Source organism: Orbicella franksi, chromosome 12 (genome assembly GCF_964199315.1).
Source record: "Orbicella franksi chromosome 12, jaOrbFran1.1, whole genome shotgun sequence".
In the NCBI taxonomy this organism is placed as follows: domain Eukaryota; kingdom Metazoa; phylum Cnidaria; class Anthozoa; order Scleractinia; family Merulinidae; genus Orbicella; species Orbicella franksi.
In genome coordinates, this window is record NC_138156.1 from 5,128,328 (window position 1) to 5,148,928 (window position 20,601).

The 20,601-nt window shown below is 38.0% G+C and overlaps 1 protein-coding gene across 1 annotated transcript; it reads right to left on the reverse strand.

Annotated features, from left to right (window-relative positions):
• Positions 1–5,512: 5,512 nt before the first annotated feature.
• On the reverse strand, positions 5,513–9,874 carry LOC145462880 (uncharacterized). The gene is made up of 7 exons (XM_081446525.1): positions 9,812–9,874; positions 9,417–9,461; positions 8,729–8,763; positions 7,874–7,892; positions 7,092–7,142; positions 6,330–6,347; positions 5,513–5,608 (listed from the first exon to the last, which is right to left on the reverse strand). The coding sequence occupies exons 1-7, from the start codon at positions 9,872–9,874 to the stop codon at positions 5,513–5,515; spliced, it is 327 nt and encodes a 108-aa protein (XP_081302651.1).
• Positions 9,875–20,601: the final 10,727 nt, after the last annotated feature.

The window sequence follows — 20,601 nt, forward strand, 5'->3', positions numbered from 1 at the left end:
TACAACTAGCTAGTTTCCAGGCATGCTACTGAAACTGAAAGAAACAAATATTGCAAATAAACATAATAGGCTTACAAATCCCAAATGGTGGGAGGCAGACCAGTTGGCTATTTACAAGCATGACCGAGGAGTTGAACTGGAGTCTTCCGAGAAACAATTCCAGCTTAGCGGTCGGCCCAGAGCGGGACCGTTGAACCCGCGACCTCCGGATTTCAAGTCCGTAACCACTCGGCCATGCTGCCTCCTCAGTTTCACAGTTGTTAACAAAATAGTAGCCTCTTCTTTGTGTTTTTGAAGTTTTTGTGGAGAGTATTTAGATCTTAAAGTTTTAAACGACTAGCAGATTTATATCAAAACAATTTCATTTTGCGCTCTCGATTTTTATGCGTGATAGAAGTCTGAAGCTCATAATCCAATTGTTGAACAGAAGGCAAAAGTTCTGCAACACAGATATGAACTTGCCATATCGTCACCATGGTAACGTAAGGTAATAACTTAATAAAGTTGTAGGTCAACCATAGCTAGCTTTCACAACTTTTGCAACTAGACAATTTATTCCAAAGAGACGTTATACTTGTTTAAGCGTGGAATGCATGCCTTCCGTTGTTAATGATATCTTTTTGCCTCATGAAGTCTTGAAGCACTTTCAGTTCGCAGGACTCGCTTAGCAGATCACACTTATAAGATATACATGTATTCTTCTACCCTTAACCAAAAGAACTTTGTTAAAAATGATACTAAATATTAACACAAATACGCAAAGAACAATTTTTTTGTACATACCCCCGGATATGAATATAATTCATGGTATTCGCCGGGAATATCTTGTTGATACAATTGTGCCATCACAGAAATCTGTAGGATAATTCATACTTCATGTACTGAATAGTTCAGTTGGACGGTTACCAGGACAGTAGCCAAAAAAATATATGACTGATGTAAAGTTATTTGTTTTGTTTGTTTATTTATTTGCTACCAGTGTTTTACTTTCCCCTTCTTAAGAGAAAGCAAGAAAAACGAAAAAAGTGACTGGGGAAAGTGCCTTGGTTTGCCTGTTACTGGTTACGGTCCTGGTTAGCGACCTGTTCAAGGTATCAAAAAAGCATAAATCTAAATCTAAGGCGCACAAGTTCCCAATGCTATCCATGAAGAATTAGGAAAGTGTTCAGTGAATGATTTAAACGATTTCATTTTGATGAGCTACGCTTTGAAGCTTTTTTGGTAGGGGCATCCAACGCATCGGAGTCGACAAAAAAAATTTCTCTTCGAAATTTCGTGATATGAAAACCTCAATGTCTGTTGTTTTCGAATTGAATACGGATTGAAGCCCTATAATAAATTCTAGAAGACTCAAGTTCCCTTAGATTGACCGAACAACTAAAAAATTCCTAGCGCAGGCTAAAATTAAGCTACAGAGCTTTAAAAGTACTCCAGATAGCTTAAAACAGCGGTTTAAAGCGTTTGAGAGAATGAAATAATTTTCACTGGATGAATTCGCTCCAACCATTCGATGGATTAAAATAATCATGATTGGAATTTGTCACATAACGTTTATTTGTCTCAGTGTAAAGAATTTTGCTTTTGCTTTTGAATGTGATGAGGCAGGAAAATTATGCAAAGCACCGAATACCACAGGTCCAAAAAAGAAAAAGTGCCATTTCTCTCTTAAGGTGCATTAACGAATTATATGTTGCTGGTTTTTCGATTGCTCTCCTATCAAATGTCAAGAATTCCACGAGAATTTTCCTTCTACATTTCATTCATACAGTTCATATGCTATCAAGGTAGTTAAGAAAAAAAAAAACCTTTATTTACCCTCGGCAGTGATTATAACACAAAGGCTAGTGGGGCCGAGCAAACAACTGAAACATGTACAAATAATCCAAATGGAACATAATATTATTAAGAATCGCAAATGGTCGAAGGCAAAGCAATTAGCTATTTACAAGCGTGGCCGAGGATTTGAACTAGGGGCTACCGTGGAACAAATCCAGGTAGTGGTCAGAGCGGGCACCGCTGAACTGCGAGTCCGACACGCTGACCGCTCGGCCACGCTGCCTCCTACACAAGTCTAACTAGAAGCCTGCCTCCTACACAAGTCTAACAAGAAGTGTAAAAGGTTTTCCATATTTCCTCTGGCGAATGGCAAACTATCTCATTTTGAAAACAAAGATTGAAAACTTTAAGGCTTTTGACTATAATTTATAATCTATGTTATGTTCACCTTTTGACACGACAGAAAAATAAATAATGTTGCCACAGCAAGCGAAACCTCTCCACGAAACATTGTGTCCTTAACCTGTTGACCTGATGAGAGCGGTGTCCAACTTGATAAGATTTAAAACTGGAAGAAAGTTTGAGTTTTAATCCCGAGGTAGCTGCTTGAGGCAAAACAAAAAACAAAGCTTCCTTGCGTAAAAAAATACTTCAAACAAAAGTTTAATTATTTGTTTGCGGGAGGGAAAAATGTTTCTCACCACACGTAAATATAAATCCTGAGTTTTAAAACACAACAAACAAAAACAATAATTCTCGGAACTAGAACAAAGAACACTCAGTGAAAAGAACAACGCTAAGTAAACTGAGAAAGAATCTTCGGGATTTCGCAATTATCTTCATCTGTCCGGATATATAAACAATAGCCTCCATGCGGCGCGAAAATAAGTTTGGATTTTTGTCCGTGGACATTATCTGTTTCGAGAAGCGAACGGTTTCCCGAGAGCAAAGCTCGAGGAAAACTGTGGAAACTGTCCAAAGACAAATATCCGAGGTTATATTTCGCGCCAAATGGAGACTATTCTGTTAATTAACCTTCAATTAGTTTTCGCAACAGTTGGGATATATCACTGGGATGTTCCTCAGTTTTAGCTGAGGCATATTCAGTTACGTGACGCGGTTGGATTAATCGCAGGCAAGCGAAAACACAATGTATGAATTATAAGCAAAGATATCGTTAAACTCCATATAAAAAAAAAACTAGAAAAATTAGCCGTCGTCGTCCACACTTTCCAAATATACCGAATTTGGTCATTTAACGTTGTTGTTTTGCAGAGGACGACAAACAATTGTAGAAAGATGAACATGTATAACGCACGTGACATCCATAGTTCTACTCATTGAAACTTTCGCTGTTGTTTCTTTTTATTAAGCTTTTGCTATAATTGTTATTTCAGTATGCATACCAAACGTGATTATTGTTCTGTGAGATAGTCGGGCTGTAAATCATCGCGTCTTATTTTCTCCCGTATAAATGGCCCCTTTGTTGACAAGATACGATGTAATTAAATTGAACCTGGGAACGGAAAAAAAATCTCTCTCTCCCGGCCAATTTTACCTCTGGCGGAAAGAGAGAGTAAAAATTAACACCTGCCTGTTTAACAAATTTAACAACTTCACTTCGAAGCTGAGGGTACTTAATTCTCGAATGTTTCTTTTTACAATATCATTCTGATTTTAAAGATGATTCTAAGAATTTGGCGTTCTGTTCATCAAATTTGACCAGGTCTAAGTTCCCCGGTTAATGATATCTGTTTTAGTATAACGTTTAAATCACCTGTCTTGCAGCATTGATACAATGAGTTCCTACAGCAAGCAAAACAAATTGAACCTGGATCATTGCTGGAAATAAAAAGATTCAGAGGTCGCCCGTAGGCCATTTTGCCATCATGTTTATCGTGGAGGCGCGTTGACCTCACGGTTAGTGCGCTCGGCGGTCTGGGTTCGGGCCCTGGTCGGGAGCACTGTGTCGTGTTCTTGGGCAAGGCACTTTACTCTCACAGTGCCTCTCTCCACCTAGGTGTATATATGGGTAACGGCGAATGTAATGCTAGGAAGTAACCCTGCAATGGCCCGGACTAGCATCCCATCCACGTGGGAGTAGAAATACTTCTAGTCGCTTAATGCTACTGAAACCGGGATAATCTCCGGCCTATAATATCAACCTATAAGCTATTTAACTGCAAGTGTCACGCATCTTTTCTTCGATCCCCAAGCCGTTTGTGAATAATTCCTTTTATAACATTGCGTGATATGAAGTTGCGACCGCTAGAAGTTTAAATTCTTCTGGTATCAATAATACGAATTGTGTTTTCTTTTAGCTAAAAGTCAAAGTTATTATTGGGTCGACTGGTTCACATTAGCGAAACCTATCCGAGTTTCCGTGGGATAAAACGACTGCTAGTATTGCTACTGTCCCAGGATGTGGTTCTAGTCCAACACAAGGTAGCAGGCTTTTAGTTAGGTTTCTGTCACAGATCGTGGGTTCCCTGCGAGGGGCGCTAAGAGAGCTACATAAACGTCCTTTGCCCTACAGCCTCGGCCAACTCTAACCGCACCATCTGGTTTAACTGGCTAACAAGCGAGATGTACGGTCGCCAAACCTCTCACTAGGTTATAAGCACACGCTGAAAATGAGGGCGACCTCTTTTGCGAGGGTATGCTTGTCTCGATGGATTTTCTTTACACGTTCGATATTTCATATAACATAAACAAAAATACAGATTTTTAGTTACGTTTTATTTCTACACAAGCATAATTTCTAAGCAACAGGATATGCAGGCCACTTTTCTTGGCTGTCTTTCAGCCTGATCTCAGGTTTTCAAAGTACTGGTCATCACTCGTCAGCGATGGGTTAGTTGCCACTTCCGACTCCTTTTTACTTCACGTCTTTCAAAGAAATAAGCTGATATAGACGAATAATAAATGGTTAATTAATATAAATGATTCAAGTTCCTGGGGTTTAGTAATGATTTAATTAAAAAGTGAGTATATATTTAATATATGCCTGAGGATATCAAATGAGCTCTTATATTAATTATGTGGGCACCTTTAGGCACCTATTTTATACTTCACTGAGGGAATGCCTTTACTTGGACCCAAATAGACAAAGGAGGGTCACCATGCTAATTTTCGAGATGAGGCGCATTGACTGGACCATGCGTTTTTAGAAGATTTCGTTATTTTACGACGACTGTTCTTTAATTAGGTTACAACTATCAGCAATAAAAGAAGCTAATTAGTGAAATTTAGATCAGGTAAAACGTACTCAGTTTAAGTTAAGTTTTGCGGCTGATGTCGTTTTTTTGAGGAAGAATGGGCCTTGGAAAATTAAGAACACACACTAGTCTTGCCCCTCCACATTCGCAGAAAACTTTGGTGGCACGAGAGCAGAAAAGGCGAAATATTTGCAACTTCTCTTTTGCTGTTTTCTGTTAAAATGGAGGAAATCATGGAAGAAAGTGATTTATATAAAGAAAAGAGGGGGTCACCGACCTTTTAGGAGAATAAACTCCAGGTGAAGTTAACACACCCGGTACCTATACTCGCTTATATTTCCTTATTAGCGTGCGCTTGATGTATGACGTGGCTTGACGTTGTGACATGAATGACTTGCACAGCAACGATGCGTAAAAAACGATAAGCGAACGTTCTTAAACAGACGCTCAGATAAGATTAGATTATCTTTATTTTAACAAGATAAAAAAATTCGTCAGCTAAAAATACCTAAAAATACCTAAAAATACCTAACTCTATTCTTCCTAGAAGATACCTTTCTTGAGATTCGTCGTTTTCCCATGTTTACAGGTCCATTGTAACTACCAGGCGCTGTCTGTTAAAACAAAAAGCGTTGGCTAGTCCCCAGTGGTCAAACCAGGGATATCAGGGCTGGACGATGAATCGACCGGGCCCGTGAGACGCAGTAGACTGGATTCTAATGATACGCTCAGTTCACTCTGGAATGAGCATAACCAGCACCGTCACATTTAAATCATTGCGATGACAACTTGATGGGAAAGTCACTTTGTATAAGACACAGTTATTTTAAACAGAGTTTCTGATTTACAGTGCGGCTTTTGTGTGAAACTGCCTAAAAAGTAAGAGATGTCGTCTTCAATGGGCAATACATACATGGGCAGTACTTACATGGATATGTCGTTTTTTCCCATTTGTATTTAAGCTTCTATTGTTACCGTGCTACTAAAATATAGATAATTTCTGTCTGTAGCGTTTGGAGCCCAGATTCCTCGCGACATTCTACAGCACCTAACTTACATATATTGAAGCCAGCAACTTTTTGGCATATTGTTTTGCATTGAGCCATATGAAAAAAAAAGGTGATTTTACCAGGGTCGAAAACAACATTTCAGACTCGCACCGTGCACGAACATTGATGATGTGAATTTATAAGATCTGCACACGCTAATTGTACGCGTATAAAGCGTGGGCTCGAGTTTCTTCATCTGCATACATTCCATGTAAAAAAAAAACCTCTTACCTCTTGTATCGAGTTAATCTGGCAGTATTTCACAACAGTGACTCACAGTACTTACCTTGTTGGGCTCCGGCCCCTGGATCAAAAAATAATAAAAAAGGTGGTCAGTAGCCTTCAAAAAGGATCCTAGTAATAGACCATTTTCGTATTCTTGATATTCGACTGCAACTAGCTTCTAATGGAGGCTTATGCGGAGGAATACTCAGTGTTGTACAGTTTCAATTTCAGTTTCAAGTTTTTCTAGATTTCTTTACAGTAGACAGTATTCTGTAGAATAAATTTTCTTACTGGGTTTCGGATTTCGCGAGGGAGTCCGACGTTTCTGAAACACGAAGAAGGCCGCTTTTCGCCACACACCGAATGAAAAATGGCGCTTGCTCGCTCAAAAAGGCCTTGGCGCTCGACTGCTCAAAAGAACGTCTGTGGCGAGCAATAAGTGCTTGCACACAAAATGAACAACTCTGCTAAAAATCAAATAACCAGAAAATTTGGCTGAAATTCTGATTTAAGACTGATTTAGAGCGGTGCTATGAATTACACATTACGATGCGTGGAGTACATTGGAAGTAACTAGACTCATTTTGCAATCACCCGTTGTAAACACTATCTCTATCGTAAAAAGGGCAAGGAGCATTGTTATGACCTGATTCATTCTGAGTAAGTGGACGGGGCAAGTAATATTATTAGAGAACTTCTTTGTTTATTGCCGTGACTATAATCAAATGATACTAATGCGACCTACGTGGAGAAAGGCGTGTCATTGATGCATAATTATGATCTGTTAATAGGCAACGAAAAGTTTTTACGAAGGCTGACATACCTGGTTAAGAGAGACTGCCCTTTTCCCCATGGAAACTAAAGACTCATCTACCTACGACAAAATCAAATAACCAGAAAATTTGGCTGAAATTCTGATTTAAGACTGATTTAGAACTGCAATCCCGTTCAAATTCCTAAAGTGTTTCAATACTTAAACGCAAAGGTTTTAGGATGTAGAATGTTGCGCAATAAGTCTGATAGAATTTTCAAAAGACATCCTCATCTAAGCCAAAACTATATCCCGTTTTCAAGCCATTTTGATTTCTAAGCATAAAGCTATCTTAATGCCAATTATTATACCCATAAAGTTTAGAAATATGTCAGGTTTCTGTGGAAAATAAAATTTCAAACTGCGAACCCTGGTGAACACTTGGATTGGCAATCTCAGATGAAGAATATTTTCACACATACCCTATGTTGGCATCTGTCACCTAAATTTCTTGGTCAATTTCAGATGATGATTGTTGGAAAGTGGAAAAGTAACTTTTACGTAATATATCAAACACGAGAGACAGTGTTTCATCAGGATATCCAAACAACGAAAAGAGAGTTGAAAATACGCAGCGGAGTACTTTTGACGAGATTCGAGGTGTTTGGATGGCCGGTGAAACACTGTCTCGAGTGTTTGATATATCTTCTCAAACGAAACAAAAACCAAGGACTAAAAATCTATGTTAATTAAGATCGGGTATCCAAACCTCCTTCAAGGTTGTGATTTCCTCTATTTTAACCTGAAGAATTATTGATGATTTTGATATATAGTCTCTTTCAGTAATTGCTTACCAGAGTTTCTAGACTTCTCCTGCAAGATTTAAACCCCAGTTAAAAATTAGTCAGTACATGTGCTAGATTATAGGTCTATATGATTATATGATCATATACTCTTTTCGCACGGTTTTCATTACAACCTGTTACTACAAGTCCAATTTATCTATACGAAAGGCGAAATGCATGTATCAAACTGATTCATCCAAAGTCATGAAAGGGGGCCTTATATAATCAAGCAAAACATGTCAGTGCTAACATGAGTATTCAGTTGCCTACTTAATACTTCTAAGTTCTATCAACGTGAATGCCTCTTTCACATTTTCGTTTTAAAAATTGTTCTGTTTCAGTTCATGCATTCTTGTCCCGAATGGAATGATCGATGTTGTACTGTCAATTTCGATATTTTGCTCTTAGCTGAATTGCACGTCCAGGCAACTGATTAAAAAATCGATAAGCGAAGAAAAATAGAAAAAAAATCATTATGATTGTTTAATTCGTTGAGACTCAAATCAAATTAGGTCGATCGATCAGCATATTACTGATAGTATGGGAGGCGCGGTGGCCTCATGGTTAGTGCGCTCGACTCCGCAGCGCGTTGTCTGGGTTCGAGCCCTGGCCGGGGACATTGTGTTGTGTTCTTGGGCAAGACACTTTACTCTCACAGTGCCTCTCTCCACCCAGGTGTATAAATGGGTAGCGGCGAATTTAATGTGTGTGGGGTAACCCCCCGATGGACTAGCATGCCATCCAGGGGGGAGTAGAAATACTCCTAGTCGCTTCATGCTACTGAAACCAGGAGAAGCTCCGGCCTGATGTGCTACTTGGCTCGTATGTAGACTTAACCTACCTACCATTACTGGTAGTACGTACCCTCCAGTCAGCTTTCTTCCTTTTATTTCCCTCCTCTTGTAAAGTAACAAGAATGAGAATTTATAAGATAAAACGGTATTCAAGATTAAAAATATGTTAAGTGGTACAGGGGATCTAATTATGTTTTTGCAGAAATGAGCCTGAAAGCAACAATAATTTTCAATCCCTATTTTTGTCGGTTTTGGTGAAACCATTTGGTATTCAATCGTAAGTGCTATCCTGGAAGAGGCTCAAATCGATGGGCCTACATAAAAATGTTACCCAAATTATTTGAGATGTCTCCCAATGAGTCCCATCTAAAAAAATAAAAATTTGCCCGATATGATCTTTCTTGCCAAAAAAGAGAGAAGTGTTTTAGATAGATTTGAAAACCAAAAGCACAATTAAATGATGTTTTACATGTCTTCCTTTCAAACATGTTCGCATCACTCAAAGATTCCAGACAAAAAACCCACACAAACAAAAAACATTAACATCAGGCAGAGGCAGAGACATCTACATTGCCTCCAAAGCCACATTGCACAGTTATTCAACGAATTTCTACTCTGAAGTATTTGTGATAAAATCGTACTCATGAGATAAATTTATGAGAGATTAACACTGCTAGTTGACAACGAATTTCTACAGATTTTGAATGGTAATCAATTTCTTGCCATAAGTATCCACATGAGGAGTAAGTCATACATACTGGATAGAATCGTCCATTGTAATTGCCAGGATCATAGCCTGAAATCTGATGACAAATTCAAACTAGGATAAGTTGCACGGTTACTTGAAATTAATGAAACAAACTATAAAGCTGTTGGTACAATTTTAAGCAAATCCGTTGTTTTTGAACAAGATCTTTTGTGCATTACGCATTTCGCACTTCACGTTTCGCGTTTGGCGTTTTTTTAAACTGAATTATCTCCTTGGGGAGATTCAGTTAATTTAGATACATACGTTTAACAATAATTTTTTCCCTTCTCAGTTTAGTGTCCCGATAAACAGCGCAGTTTTGGATGCCGAAAGAAAAGGCATGCATCTTTATGCTGACCTCATTCGGGTTATACTATAAAGTAACCTAATGTGTGTTACTTTCACCTCTTGAAACACCAAAAATATAAGTAATGCTGCCCGTGGAAGCGACATTTCTCTGCGAAACATGGCGTCCTAGACTTGATCAATCTCGACGTTGTCCAGTTTGGTGAGACTTAAAACTGGGGGAACTATTTGAGATTCGATCGGTTGGCACCCTGAAGCAAAACAAGCATAAAATATCGCTTTGTCTGAAAGTTTTATTGAAATCGAAAAAAAAAATTATTAGTTTGCGGGAAGGAACAACTTGCTTTCGTGCCGAAATTAAACATGGATCTCTCTGTTTTGAAAACACGAAAAGAAAACATATCTAGTTGCCTTTTAAGCAGGCAATATTGAGATACAATTATCATCAAAAAAAATGTGCAAACACTAAACCCAATCACTCGGTGCTATACAATTTTTTCTTTGTAGGTTTTAATTATACCCTGGTAAAGAAAATTAGTTAATTTGTTCTCCCCAGTTGTAACACCTGCGTTAGTAGAAGTAAATGTGGCTGCCCAGTATAAAAGAGTTAGCTATTTTGCTGCAAAGCTCGATATATACCGAAATTCCTGATTATGACTAGTTGGTTTACTTATACGAACGTCTCTTTTTAAGGTTGCAATTCTAAACATTTGGCCGGCCTTACATCAAGACAAGATATTACAGCTTTTGATTATGTAAGAATTCACCTGCCTGCATGACAAAGTGTTAAATACTGTAGATGGTAATACAATGTACAATTTGATTTTTATTAAAGCATTCTTTCGATCAGCCTGTTTCTCAATATATTAATACTTTAATACAATCCATTGATACTGTTAACATAAACAGAACAAATTAATCGTCGTTGGGAATCTAACTTTTCTGCAATCAGAGCTAGGTTCCCCGTGTGGATACTTTATCATCATAACTGTCACCACAATCAAAGGCGTGGGATCAATTAAACAGTTTCTCGTCAATTGGTTTTCTTCTGATAATGTCTCTTGTGGAAGCGAACATATGAGGTATTGCTACTATCATCAGAATTCGGCAATGGAAACGAAGACAATCCTAAGGGTCTAACGGTCCCCTTCGTTTCCAGACACGCCTAGCGTATATCTCCGGTTTTCATAACAGTTTTCATCGTGTGTTACTAGTATTTAATGCATTTATACTAGATATAAGTACTGTACAAGGAAAACAGTCTAAAAAATTGTCTTGCGTTTGCAAAGTAAACGAGGAGAGAAAGCTGTATTTGATAACCCTGTTCTATATGCTATAACTCCATACGCTACGGATCCCTCGCGATGTGACTGTTTATATAGTGTGAATTGTTGCAGCTTGTTTAATACTCAAATCGATACCCATCGCTCATTAGCTTTACTGCCATGAACACTGGACGCTTTTCATTCTTTGGAAACGGGGACAAATGGTACGGAAATCTCCTGGGAAAAGTTCCAGAAAAATCCGAAAATTGTTCAATTTCCGAAAAGCGAACCATTTAACCGAACATTCAGGCAATTCTGGGAGAAAAGGTAAATGGAAAGGATTGCGAAATAATTCCCGGTAAATAAATTCCAAAATTTTCAGTATACCTCGCAAGGTTGTCCTCTTCTCCGGAATTTCCGAAAAATTCTGGTAAATTTGTCGATGGAAATTTCCGGAAATTCAAACCGGAATTTTTCATCGAATAGAAGGCGCCTAAAAGCAGCGTTTTGTACATCGCACGTGTCAAGAAGAAGGGCTGTTTTCTCAACTGTTTCGATTCCTGGCCAAGAGATGTGACTTGCATTTTTTCCCCTTTTGCAACCAGTTTGTTTTCAGTCATTATTATCCAACTGCAACGAATACCGTCCGAATAACAATACAAATGTACAGCGATATTGTACAGTTTTCTGTACAGTAGAAAGCCTGTTTGTCGGACAGGTCGGCGCACGCACGCAAAACTGTCACACTCTCCCTCTTTCACTGATAAATATATTGACTTTGTACAGCAGTTGGATAATAAATCTCTTTTTAGATGTTTTGGTGTATACTATCGCTTAATGTTTTTACTCGTTGTTTGTATTTTGACTCCCCCTACGCGCTCGTCAAAATACGGTACAACTCGTGAAAATATACGGCAATACTACACACCAAAACATCTAATAAGATATACGTATACACCTGTACGCAAACAAGACGAAAGTAGACTGCATGATTGTTCAATTCAAATTCGCGGATAAAACGCACTGCATATCTTTCGCATAACTAACACAGAAAAGCCCTGGATCTGCTATCTTAACTACAGGGATTCTCCCTGACCACGATCGTGATGGTAAGGGCCATCGTGGTCGAGTTAGCGTTGATGTTGGTTGCAACATGAGGAATAACACTAATATTCCACAGAGAACTTAATTGCAGTGAAACGTGGCATCCTTTCGTTCTGGTGAAACCGGAATCAGGTTATGAACGCATAAAATAGAGGAAATGCACAGAGTTTTTAATTCTGAAGACACTAGAAATTTTATCGAGTGTCTCTCTCACTAGAAATTTTACCTCAAGGAAAAAAATCATTTAATTTACTTGTTGGAGGGGTACGGATCAAATTCCCAGATTGAGGCAATACTTTTTTGAATCTGTGTTTTTAAAATGATATGATTATTGCTAGTTTCGTTTTAAAAGGTTTTAAATGCTCCAAGAAACAAAAATTGGCTTGCTTGGACAAAAAAATCTTATTAGAAACGTTGTAGGCGTAAGATTTTCTTATTTAATTTTATATCGGCAATTGCATACATGCAGAATGGGAGATAAATTAGTCTTTATCTTACCAGCCGAATTTTCTAGATATTGCTTTGTAGCCGGCAGCACCCAGTTGTATTGAAAAAAGCGTTTACCGCAGATCAAATAACGACGCAAAGCAAAGCCGAAATCTGCAACAATTTTTCTTTTTTAGATATGAAGCAACTTTTAATTCTTACCACTAGTAAGCATTAGAAAGACTGAAGTTAAAAGTCGTTTTCTTTTCTTGGGCAAGAAAATTACGTGCTAAATAGTTGTGCATGGCTAAGGATTTTTTCAGTTCCAAAGAAAAGATATATTCACCGATGCGTTTGAAATCACTTTCAGTAACACGTGGCGTGTCTAAGACATGATGCTAGCTTTGATCTCCTCAGTGCTTGAGATATTTTTAGTTTTTCAGATAACAACGGGTTACCGAAGGATAATGTTAAAAACAATTTAGCAGGGTCCACATTCCAACTAGGAGCAATGTTTCGTTGGAATAATAAGTGATCATAACCTTTACTTGCCAATGTAAGAGTAGTCCCAGATTAAAGGATCTGAAGTAATTAAAGTGAAAGACAATTAATATGCTTGCCTTCATAGAAATTTAATCATAGCGGAGCTCCGGCGCCCCAAGGGCCGCCAAGAGGAGCACCATACTCATATAGGAAGAAAGGAAACCATTAAGGTGGTCTTACACCTAAATTTTTTTTTTTTTTTTGCAAAACAACTCTGTGGAACAGCTTTGGTATCACGTTAAAGGACTTTGCACTCTGACTTCAAAAATGAGCTTTTCCAGGTCACGTGCCACGATAGTTAATGAATAACTAGCTCCTAAGTGTTAAAAAGTGGTGTTCATTATAAACACGATAACGTAATAATGAATGGTTCGAGAAGTATGGAATTAAGTTCATCCTGTCCATAAGCAAGTTGTCCAGGAGACTAATAAACTAATATTAACTATATTAACTAAATAACAGGGAAAAATTTCATAAATTGCAAATTTTGGAGGTTTAAGTATGGAACGCCAGAACTGCCTTATGATACTCTTTTTTATTATATTGGGTGGTTATGTCAATATATTTAGTACTTATGTTATTATATTCGGTGATTAACTCATTATGCTCGGTGCTTATGTCTTTATATGGGGTGCTGTCTTCATTATATTCGGTGCTTCCCTCGTTATATTCGGTGCTTTCTTCATTATTACGTGTGCTAACACTATTATGTTCGGTGCTCTCTTCCTTATATTCGGTGCAAAGGCCATTACATTCGGTATTTCCTTGTTCGGTGATTTCTTCATTATATTCGGTGCTTACTTCATTTCATTCGGTGCTTTCTTCGATATGATCGTCACCAGTCTTCGCAAGGAGCCGTACAATTTGGAGGTAGTCTGGGGAAAGCCGGGAAAAACAGGTGTCACGAAAACTCAGACCCCGAAAACCCAGACCTCAGACCTCAGACCTCAGACCCCGAAACCTCAGTTATCACCTGGATTACTCTATGGCCACAATGGGGCGAGATGTTTATCTTATCCGGTCTATGTTGTCGCGTCGATCGAACAGCGAAAAACAAATATTTAACTTCTCAGGTTTATCGCTGTAGCGTCGGTCAAACAGTGAAGAACTAACAAGGTTTAGAACAGCAGCCGACACTGGTTTTCAAAACAGACCTTTTTTTATGCAATCGTATGCAGCAAAAAAAAATGTGTTGTTCTCTGAAACATACTCGTTTGATCGCAATCTGCTTTTTGACTTTATGTGCGTTGCGTGACTGTCGGCACGCAACCCGCAGAAATGAGCAAAATTTAGAGAAAAAAAGAGTACATAGAGATAGCCATGTTTGCGTTCCAACTTACAACGGGAATAGTGAATATTTCTTACAGGAAACAGTAAGTTTCAAACCAAACACTTCCATTTTTTTTTTTTTTTTTCCATGATACCGCCTGGTTTAGTTAATTATTAAATCTGCCTCGTGGCGGGGCCTTCGCGCCAATTTTCAATTTTCGTTCGCTCACATTTCGAGACCAGACATGGCGGTTCAATCGGTTCGACCTTTACGTGTTTTTTACGTGTTGACTTTTTACGTGTTTTTTACGTGTTTTTACCTTTACGCCTCATTGTGGCTGTTGTCTGGTAACCGTAGAGCAATTCAGGTGATAACAATTGAGTTTTTAATTTCGAGGGGTCTGAGGTTTCGGGGTCTGAGTTTTCGTGACACCCGTTTTTCCCGGCTTTCCCTAGACTACCTCCAAATTGTACGGCCCCTTGCGAAGACTGGTGACGATCATATCGAAGAAAGCACCGAATGAAATGAAGTAAACACCGAATATAATGAAGTAATCACCGAACAAGGAAGTACCGAATGTAATGGCCTTTGCACCGAATATAAGGAAGAGAGCATCGAATATAATGGTGTTAACACACGTAATAATGAAGAAAACATCAAACAAAGTTAGAACCGAATATAACGAAGAAAGCACCGAATATAATAAAAACAGCACCGAATATAGTGAAAAAAGCACCTAATATAACGAAGAAAGCACCGAATAAAACGAGGGAAGCACCGAATATAATGGAATAAGCACCGAATATAATAAAGACAGCACCGCATATAAAGACATAAGCATCGAGTATAATGGAATAAGCACCGAGTATAATGAGTTAATCACCGAAAATAATAACATAAGTACTAAATGTAATGACATAACCACCAAATATAATAAAAAAAAGTATCATAAGACAGTTCTGGCGTTCCATATTTAAGACCTAGATAATTGTGTCCTTCATCAATGTTGAAAATTTGACAACATTCGGTTAAAACCCAGTGGAGATATCGTGTGCGAGATATTGATGATCCGTCTATTTGGTCATTTTGAGAAATAAGGCTTTAAAGTTTTACTTCGGTCTCCGAGAGCCCAAATTAGCCCTGTGAACTAGAGGGGGGGAGGTTAGGGGCAGGGGGAGGGTATATTTAAAGGTTTTACATAAATGTTTCATTGAACACCCGAATACACACCAGTCATAGAAATGTTAACCAAGTATAAGGAGCGTATAAGATGGTAGAAGAAACAATGTTCAGGACCATGATGCAAAATTCTCATAACTACACATCTTTAAAGCGTTTGTGTAAAGTATCATTAAAATGTACTGAATTGAATCCATTTTGTGAGTACTTTTAGACTGTAAACAGTGGTTGCTATGGGTGTTGCTATGTTGAAATATAGCTAGAAGTGTTCAGATTTCTTAATTTAAACGTAAATTCAGGAGTAATTAGAGGAAAATCGTTTCAAAATACGATTTACAAATGGACAGGGATGTTGAATCTTCATGTTCCAAAAAAATGTTTTTTTGGAGAAAAATTTATATCTGAGAGTATAAGACCCCCTTAATTGATTTTCTCATGGTTTTCATGGCTAGCGGTATTGCCCGTGGGCGCGTACGAACGACGATGACGACGACGGAGTCGTGCAACAGGGCGAACGTACTTCAGCTAATAGGTTGACAGAGATGTGCAGTCTTCGTTTACAACGTATATCTTTGATATTGAAAATCCGTGTCCTCGGTGGCCCTTCGATATATTAAAATTTAGCCTAAAACAATAGACCTCAGCACGAGGTTTCGGGGGAAAAACCCCACAAACTCTGTAGTCATTTCCGAGAGTCTCGTGCTGAGATCTGTTGTTTTAGGCTGAATTTTAATATATCGAAATTGGTACTTGTCAAAACAAGGTATCCACTAAAGACGTGACCATATCGAAAATCATGATATGGTCACGTGGTCACGAATATCACATGACGATATCGAAAGCTCAGAGTTTAGAAATCACGGATTTTTTTGAAGTTGACAAATGCTGTTTTTAGATTGGATCGCGGGTTCAAGCTAGGATTAATTTGTCGCGTGGCGTGGCATGGCGTCTCTTCTTAGGGGAGAGAGACATTGTTAGAGTGAAGTGTCTTACCTAAGACCGTAACCAATAACTTATCCTACATGGTTCCGACATTTAGTGCTAGTCCCGGTTGTTCGAAGGCTGGATAACGCTATCCACCGGATAAATTGCTATCCAGTGGATTAGTGCTAACAAAACAAACCGCGCTATCCGCTGTATAGTGATTCATCCGGTGGATAGCGTTATCCACCTTTCCAACAACCGGGCCCTACAAACTCGAACTCTTGCTTTGCAGACCATGGTATCGACCGTAAGGACTATGTTAGCCATGAAAACAAAAACAGAATTTTAAGGCTAGTGACAGACATAATGTTTAGATTCTAATTACCTCAAGTATGAAAAGACTGTTATTGTTTGTGTCTGTCCTTTCAACTTTTTTCAGCCAAAAAAGGTCTGGATTCATAACAAGACTGTGTAGCATTATTACACGATTGGTTGACTGAACGATATGTTTAATAATAGACGGCCAATTAATAAAATTCAAAAAAACTGTTAACGTTATGAAAGCCTCCAAACAACTTTGGACAGCTGTCGTGTTCCACCGGATTTTCAATCTTGGATTGTTTGATTGCAATGATTTTTTCGTCACCCCCGCTGTTTTACATATTGAAATTAGGCATTTGAAAACACAACCTCAATATTGATCAACCTTACAAAATGTCGACGCAGTGAGGCGAGGAACGGTGGGAGAACAGGTTGAAGATTCTAAAGAGTAAGATTACCCTTGCAATTGTCATAAGTTATCATCATAGATATCCAGATATGCGTACACTTGGGAAAATAGGGAATCCTAGATAAAATTTGAGAAAATGAAGGACTTGAAGAAATTCAAAAAATTTCGGCTAGATGATGTGAATTTGACGGTCGTTAAACGAAAACGGCATGTTATGTGACAATCAGTGGTTTAGAAAAGTGCGAAAATTTACAATGGCTAGCCTTCTGATAAGTATGTTTCGTCACTGCTAAGGGACTCATCAGAGGCCTTTCAGCAAGTTTGCTGAAATAAAGGCGGTTTACGTTCACTTATGGTCATGAGAATATACTGAGTTTCAAAAACGTATATTAGAGTAGTTTATTGTTTGTTCTGGTTCTGAAAACTGCATCTAAACATAAATTTGACTTGACCTTACACAGACCACTTAAATTAATTTGAAATTAATGGCTAAAAAGAGAGTTAAAATTCATAAATGTTGAAAAGTACATATCACTTTGGATATTTTGACAATCAAGGAACCATGACACATTTTTTGTTTTGGTTTTACGAACTAAGCAAGCATAAGAGTTAATTGAGAAAACATCTAGCGATGTAGTTTACTTATGAAACTGCACATTAATTATGAGTTAATTCAAACATGAACCATTATGCAAATCCTTTCTTTTCTTTGCAAAATCAATAATACATGAACATTACCTGAGGAAACGAAGTTTCTATTTTCCTATAACCTTGTAGAGATCGTTCGAAGCGAGGGCCTTGTTAATTTAAGTTACTTTATTCGACTGAAATACTAGTTGTAATTTAGTATCTACTCCGTTATTTATTAAATTGGGCATCACATATATTTTTCAAGTCAACTCATTTCATCAACTCATTTCAAAAAGCTAAATTTATGTTTCATTATCGTAGCGTTGCCAATTGTCGCCCCCGAAGTTACCCAATTTGTTTGCGGCAAATAGTCAAGTAGGTAGGTATGACACGAGAACAGCCAGTAGTTATCGATCACAACACTGTCTCGGAACTCTTAAGCAATTTATATTCTTGGTATTCTATCAAGGTCCTGGGCTAAAATTAGGACTTTTCTGTTAGTACTACGGTCGCTGGTTCAACACGCTTTCCCAGCTTTATTTAAAAAAAAAAAAACAAAAAAAAAAACAGATGTTTAAATGTTTAATGAAATAATGCTGAACTGGTCATGCTGCGCACGCAAAGGTTGAAATTTATACAATGCTGAAGACTGAGGTGGTATCCGCTTTAAGCCTGGTGGTTTTTTTGGAGGTCTTCCTGCCTTCATATTAACATTTTTTGTTATTGTACATGTTTCTTTTTATTGTGTGGCAAATAATTGATGGTAATGATGATGAAGTACAGCAAATGAAAACATTTGAAGGGGGCAACACGATATTTGCTTGCGTTGAAGGACGAAAACGATTGCGGGAAAATGCGGTTTAGTCAGCTTTTAATGATGATGATGATGTTATTTGTGCTAACTATATATATAACAATTGGTTGGTGCCCATTTCACAGAAAAAAGGTGATTTCTGAGATGAAAGTTGAAGGCAAAAAGATTGTTCACGGTACTACAGCTGGCCATGGTTAACAATACAAACGACCATTTATTTCCCTGGCAATCTAAGCTGTAAAGAAAAATGCCGGTACCGGAGATAATTATGTACATGATTGTTATGCCCCAAATTTATTCACAGCAAGGATGTGCAGCGCAAAACAATGAAATTACCTTAAAAAGTCTTTATTTGTACAAAGTCTTGCTGTGCATCTCAATTTTAAATCAAACTGAACACGAAAGCTAATAAATTTTTTTGCACGTTAGAGAAAGCGTGATCGGATGCGATCTTGACGAAACGAATAATTCAGTACTTTTATTAGAATATCAATAAGTTCAAGATGTTTTTCAAATTTTAAATTTCTCAGAGGACTTCAAAGACGTTGAAACTTACAAGGTGTGAAAATATGTTTTCAAGCAATATATTTGACTTTCGAATACATTTTTGTTTACTGATTAAACAAAATGGAATATTTAATTTCGTGCCAAGTTTAACTGTGGCTCGATTCTCTCGCAGTTTAAGTATATCGGGATGTAAATTGCTTCTCGCAAAAATTTACTGTGGAATAACTCAGTGCGTTTTTGAGCGTTCTGGGTTCAACTGCAGGATTCAGAAGTTGAAGGTTGTTTGTTTATGCAGATTAACGGAGACATGCTTCTTGCGATTGTTTTCAGTTAAAATTAATTTCGTACTTTTCGTTAATTTCCTTCAAATAGTGTTGATTTTGGGGTGACAAAATGCTAATTATAGTCTCTATGTATTATTGAAAAGCCAGTGGTTAAAGCTGCTTACAAAGGCTGAAGCCGGTGACCGTATTCATCATAAACCTAGCGTATGGCGATTTGTGTTCAGTTAAAGTTGTTGCAGTTCTGCATCACGACTCGATCAAGAGTGGAGTTCAATTTAAGGCATCACCACTAACAAAGTTTTGCAACTGTCTACCTTAACTGCGGTTGATGAAACTGATGCTAATGTAAAAGATTGGTAGGTAACATTTTGCTGCGTTAAAATGCTCCGATAAAAGCAATAGCTGGCAAAATAAAATAATAAAAGTAAGCTCAAAATGCGGTCTAAGATGATCAGATTGCCTCGCGTTTCGTAACTTATTTATCTGGCAGACATTTCATTTTTTGTGACGTTCGGCGGTGTGGTTGTGAGGGAGGTATTGGTCTTCATAGTGAACTTCGAGCACATTACATAGTTACGCAATATTTGGCTCTATCTACTAGCGTTCCTTATAAGCTATAATAGTGTAATATAGTAGAGGGCTGTCTTCGAATGTGGCATTAGCGCAGTACGTCCCTGAGGGGGCGAATTCTTGTCTTGTACTTGTTATGGGTAGAAAGCGAGCAGAGAGCTAGAGGAAGATAATGTCACACATGAAGATGTAGCAGGATGACGATCGAGTTGCTTCTGCTTAAATTCAGCTGAGCGGCTAGCTGGCCGCTGAATACAGGGCTAAGAGTAGACGGTAGTTTTCAAAATAAATTTGCTTGATCAGATCCAGATGATATGCTCAGGTCTCCGACCACTTGGCGTGTGGACTCAGAGCTCTACACGGGAGACAATTAAAACAAGCCCATGCAATCAGTTATGCATGCTAGACCTCTTTGACATTCTCCGCAGCCAAGCTGCAGCATCGTAAAGACAAGAGGTTTTAAATTATAGTAATGAAAACCACCATATAGAGTCTAAATTCAAACTTTTGTTTTTTTTTTTGTTGTTTTTTTTTTTTTACTGTGACCGGCTCGTCCATACTTCTAGAGCTTGTAATCAGAAAACCTACCAAAAAACATCTTTATTTGAATATTAAATATATTAATTTCTTTCAACATTAATGC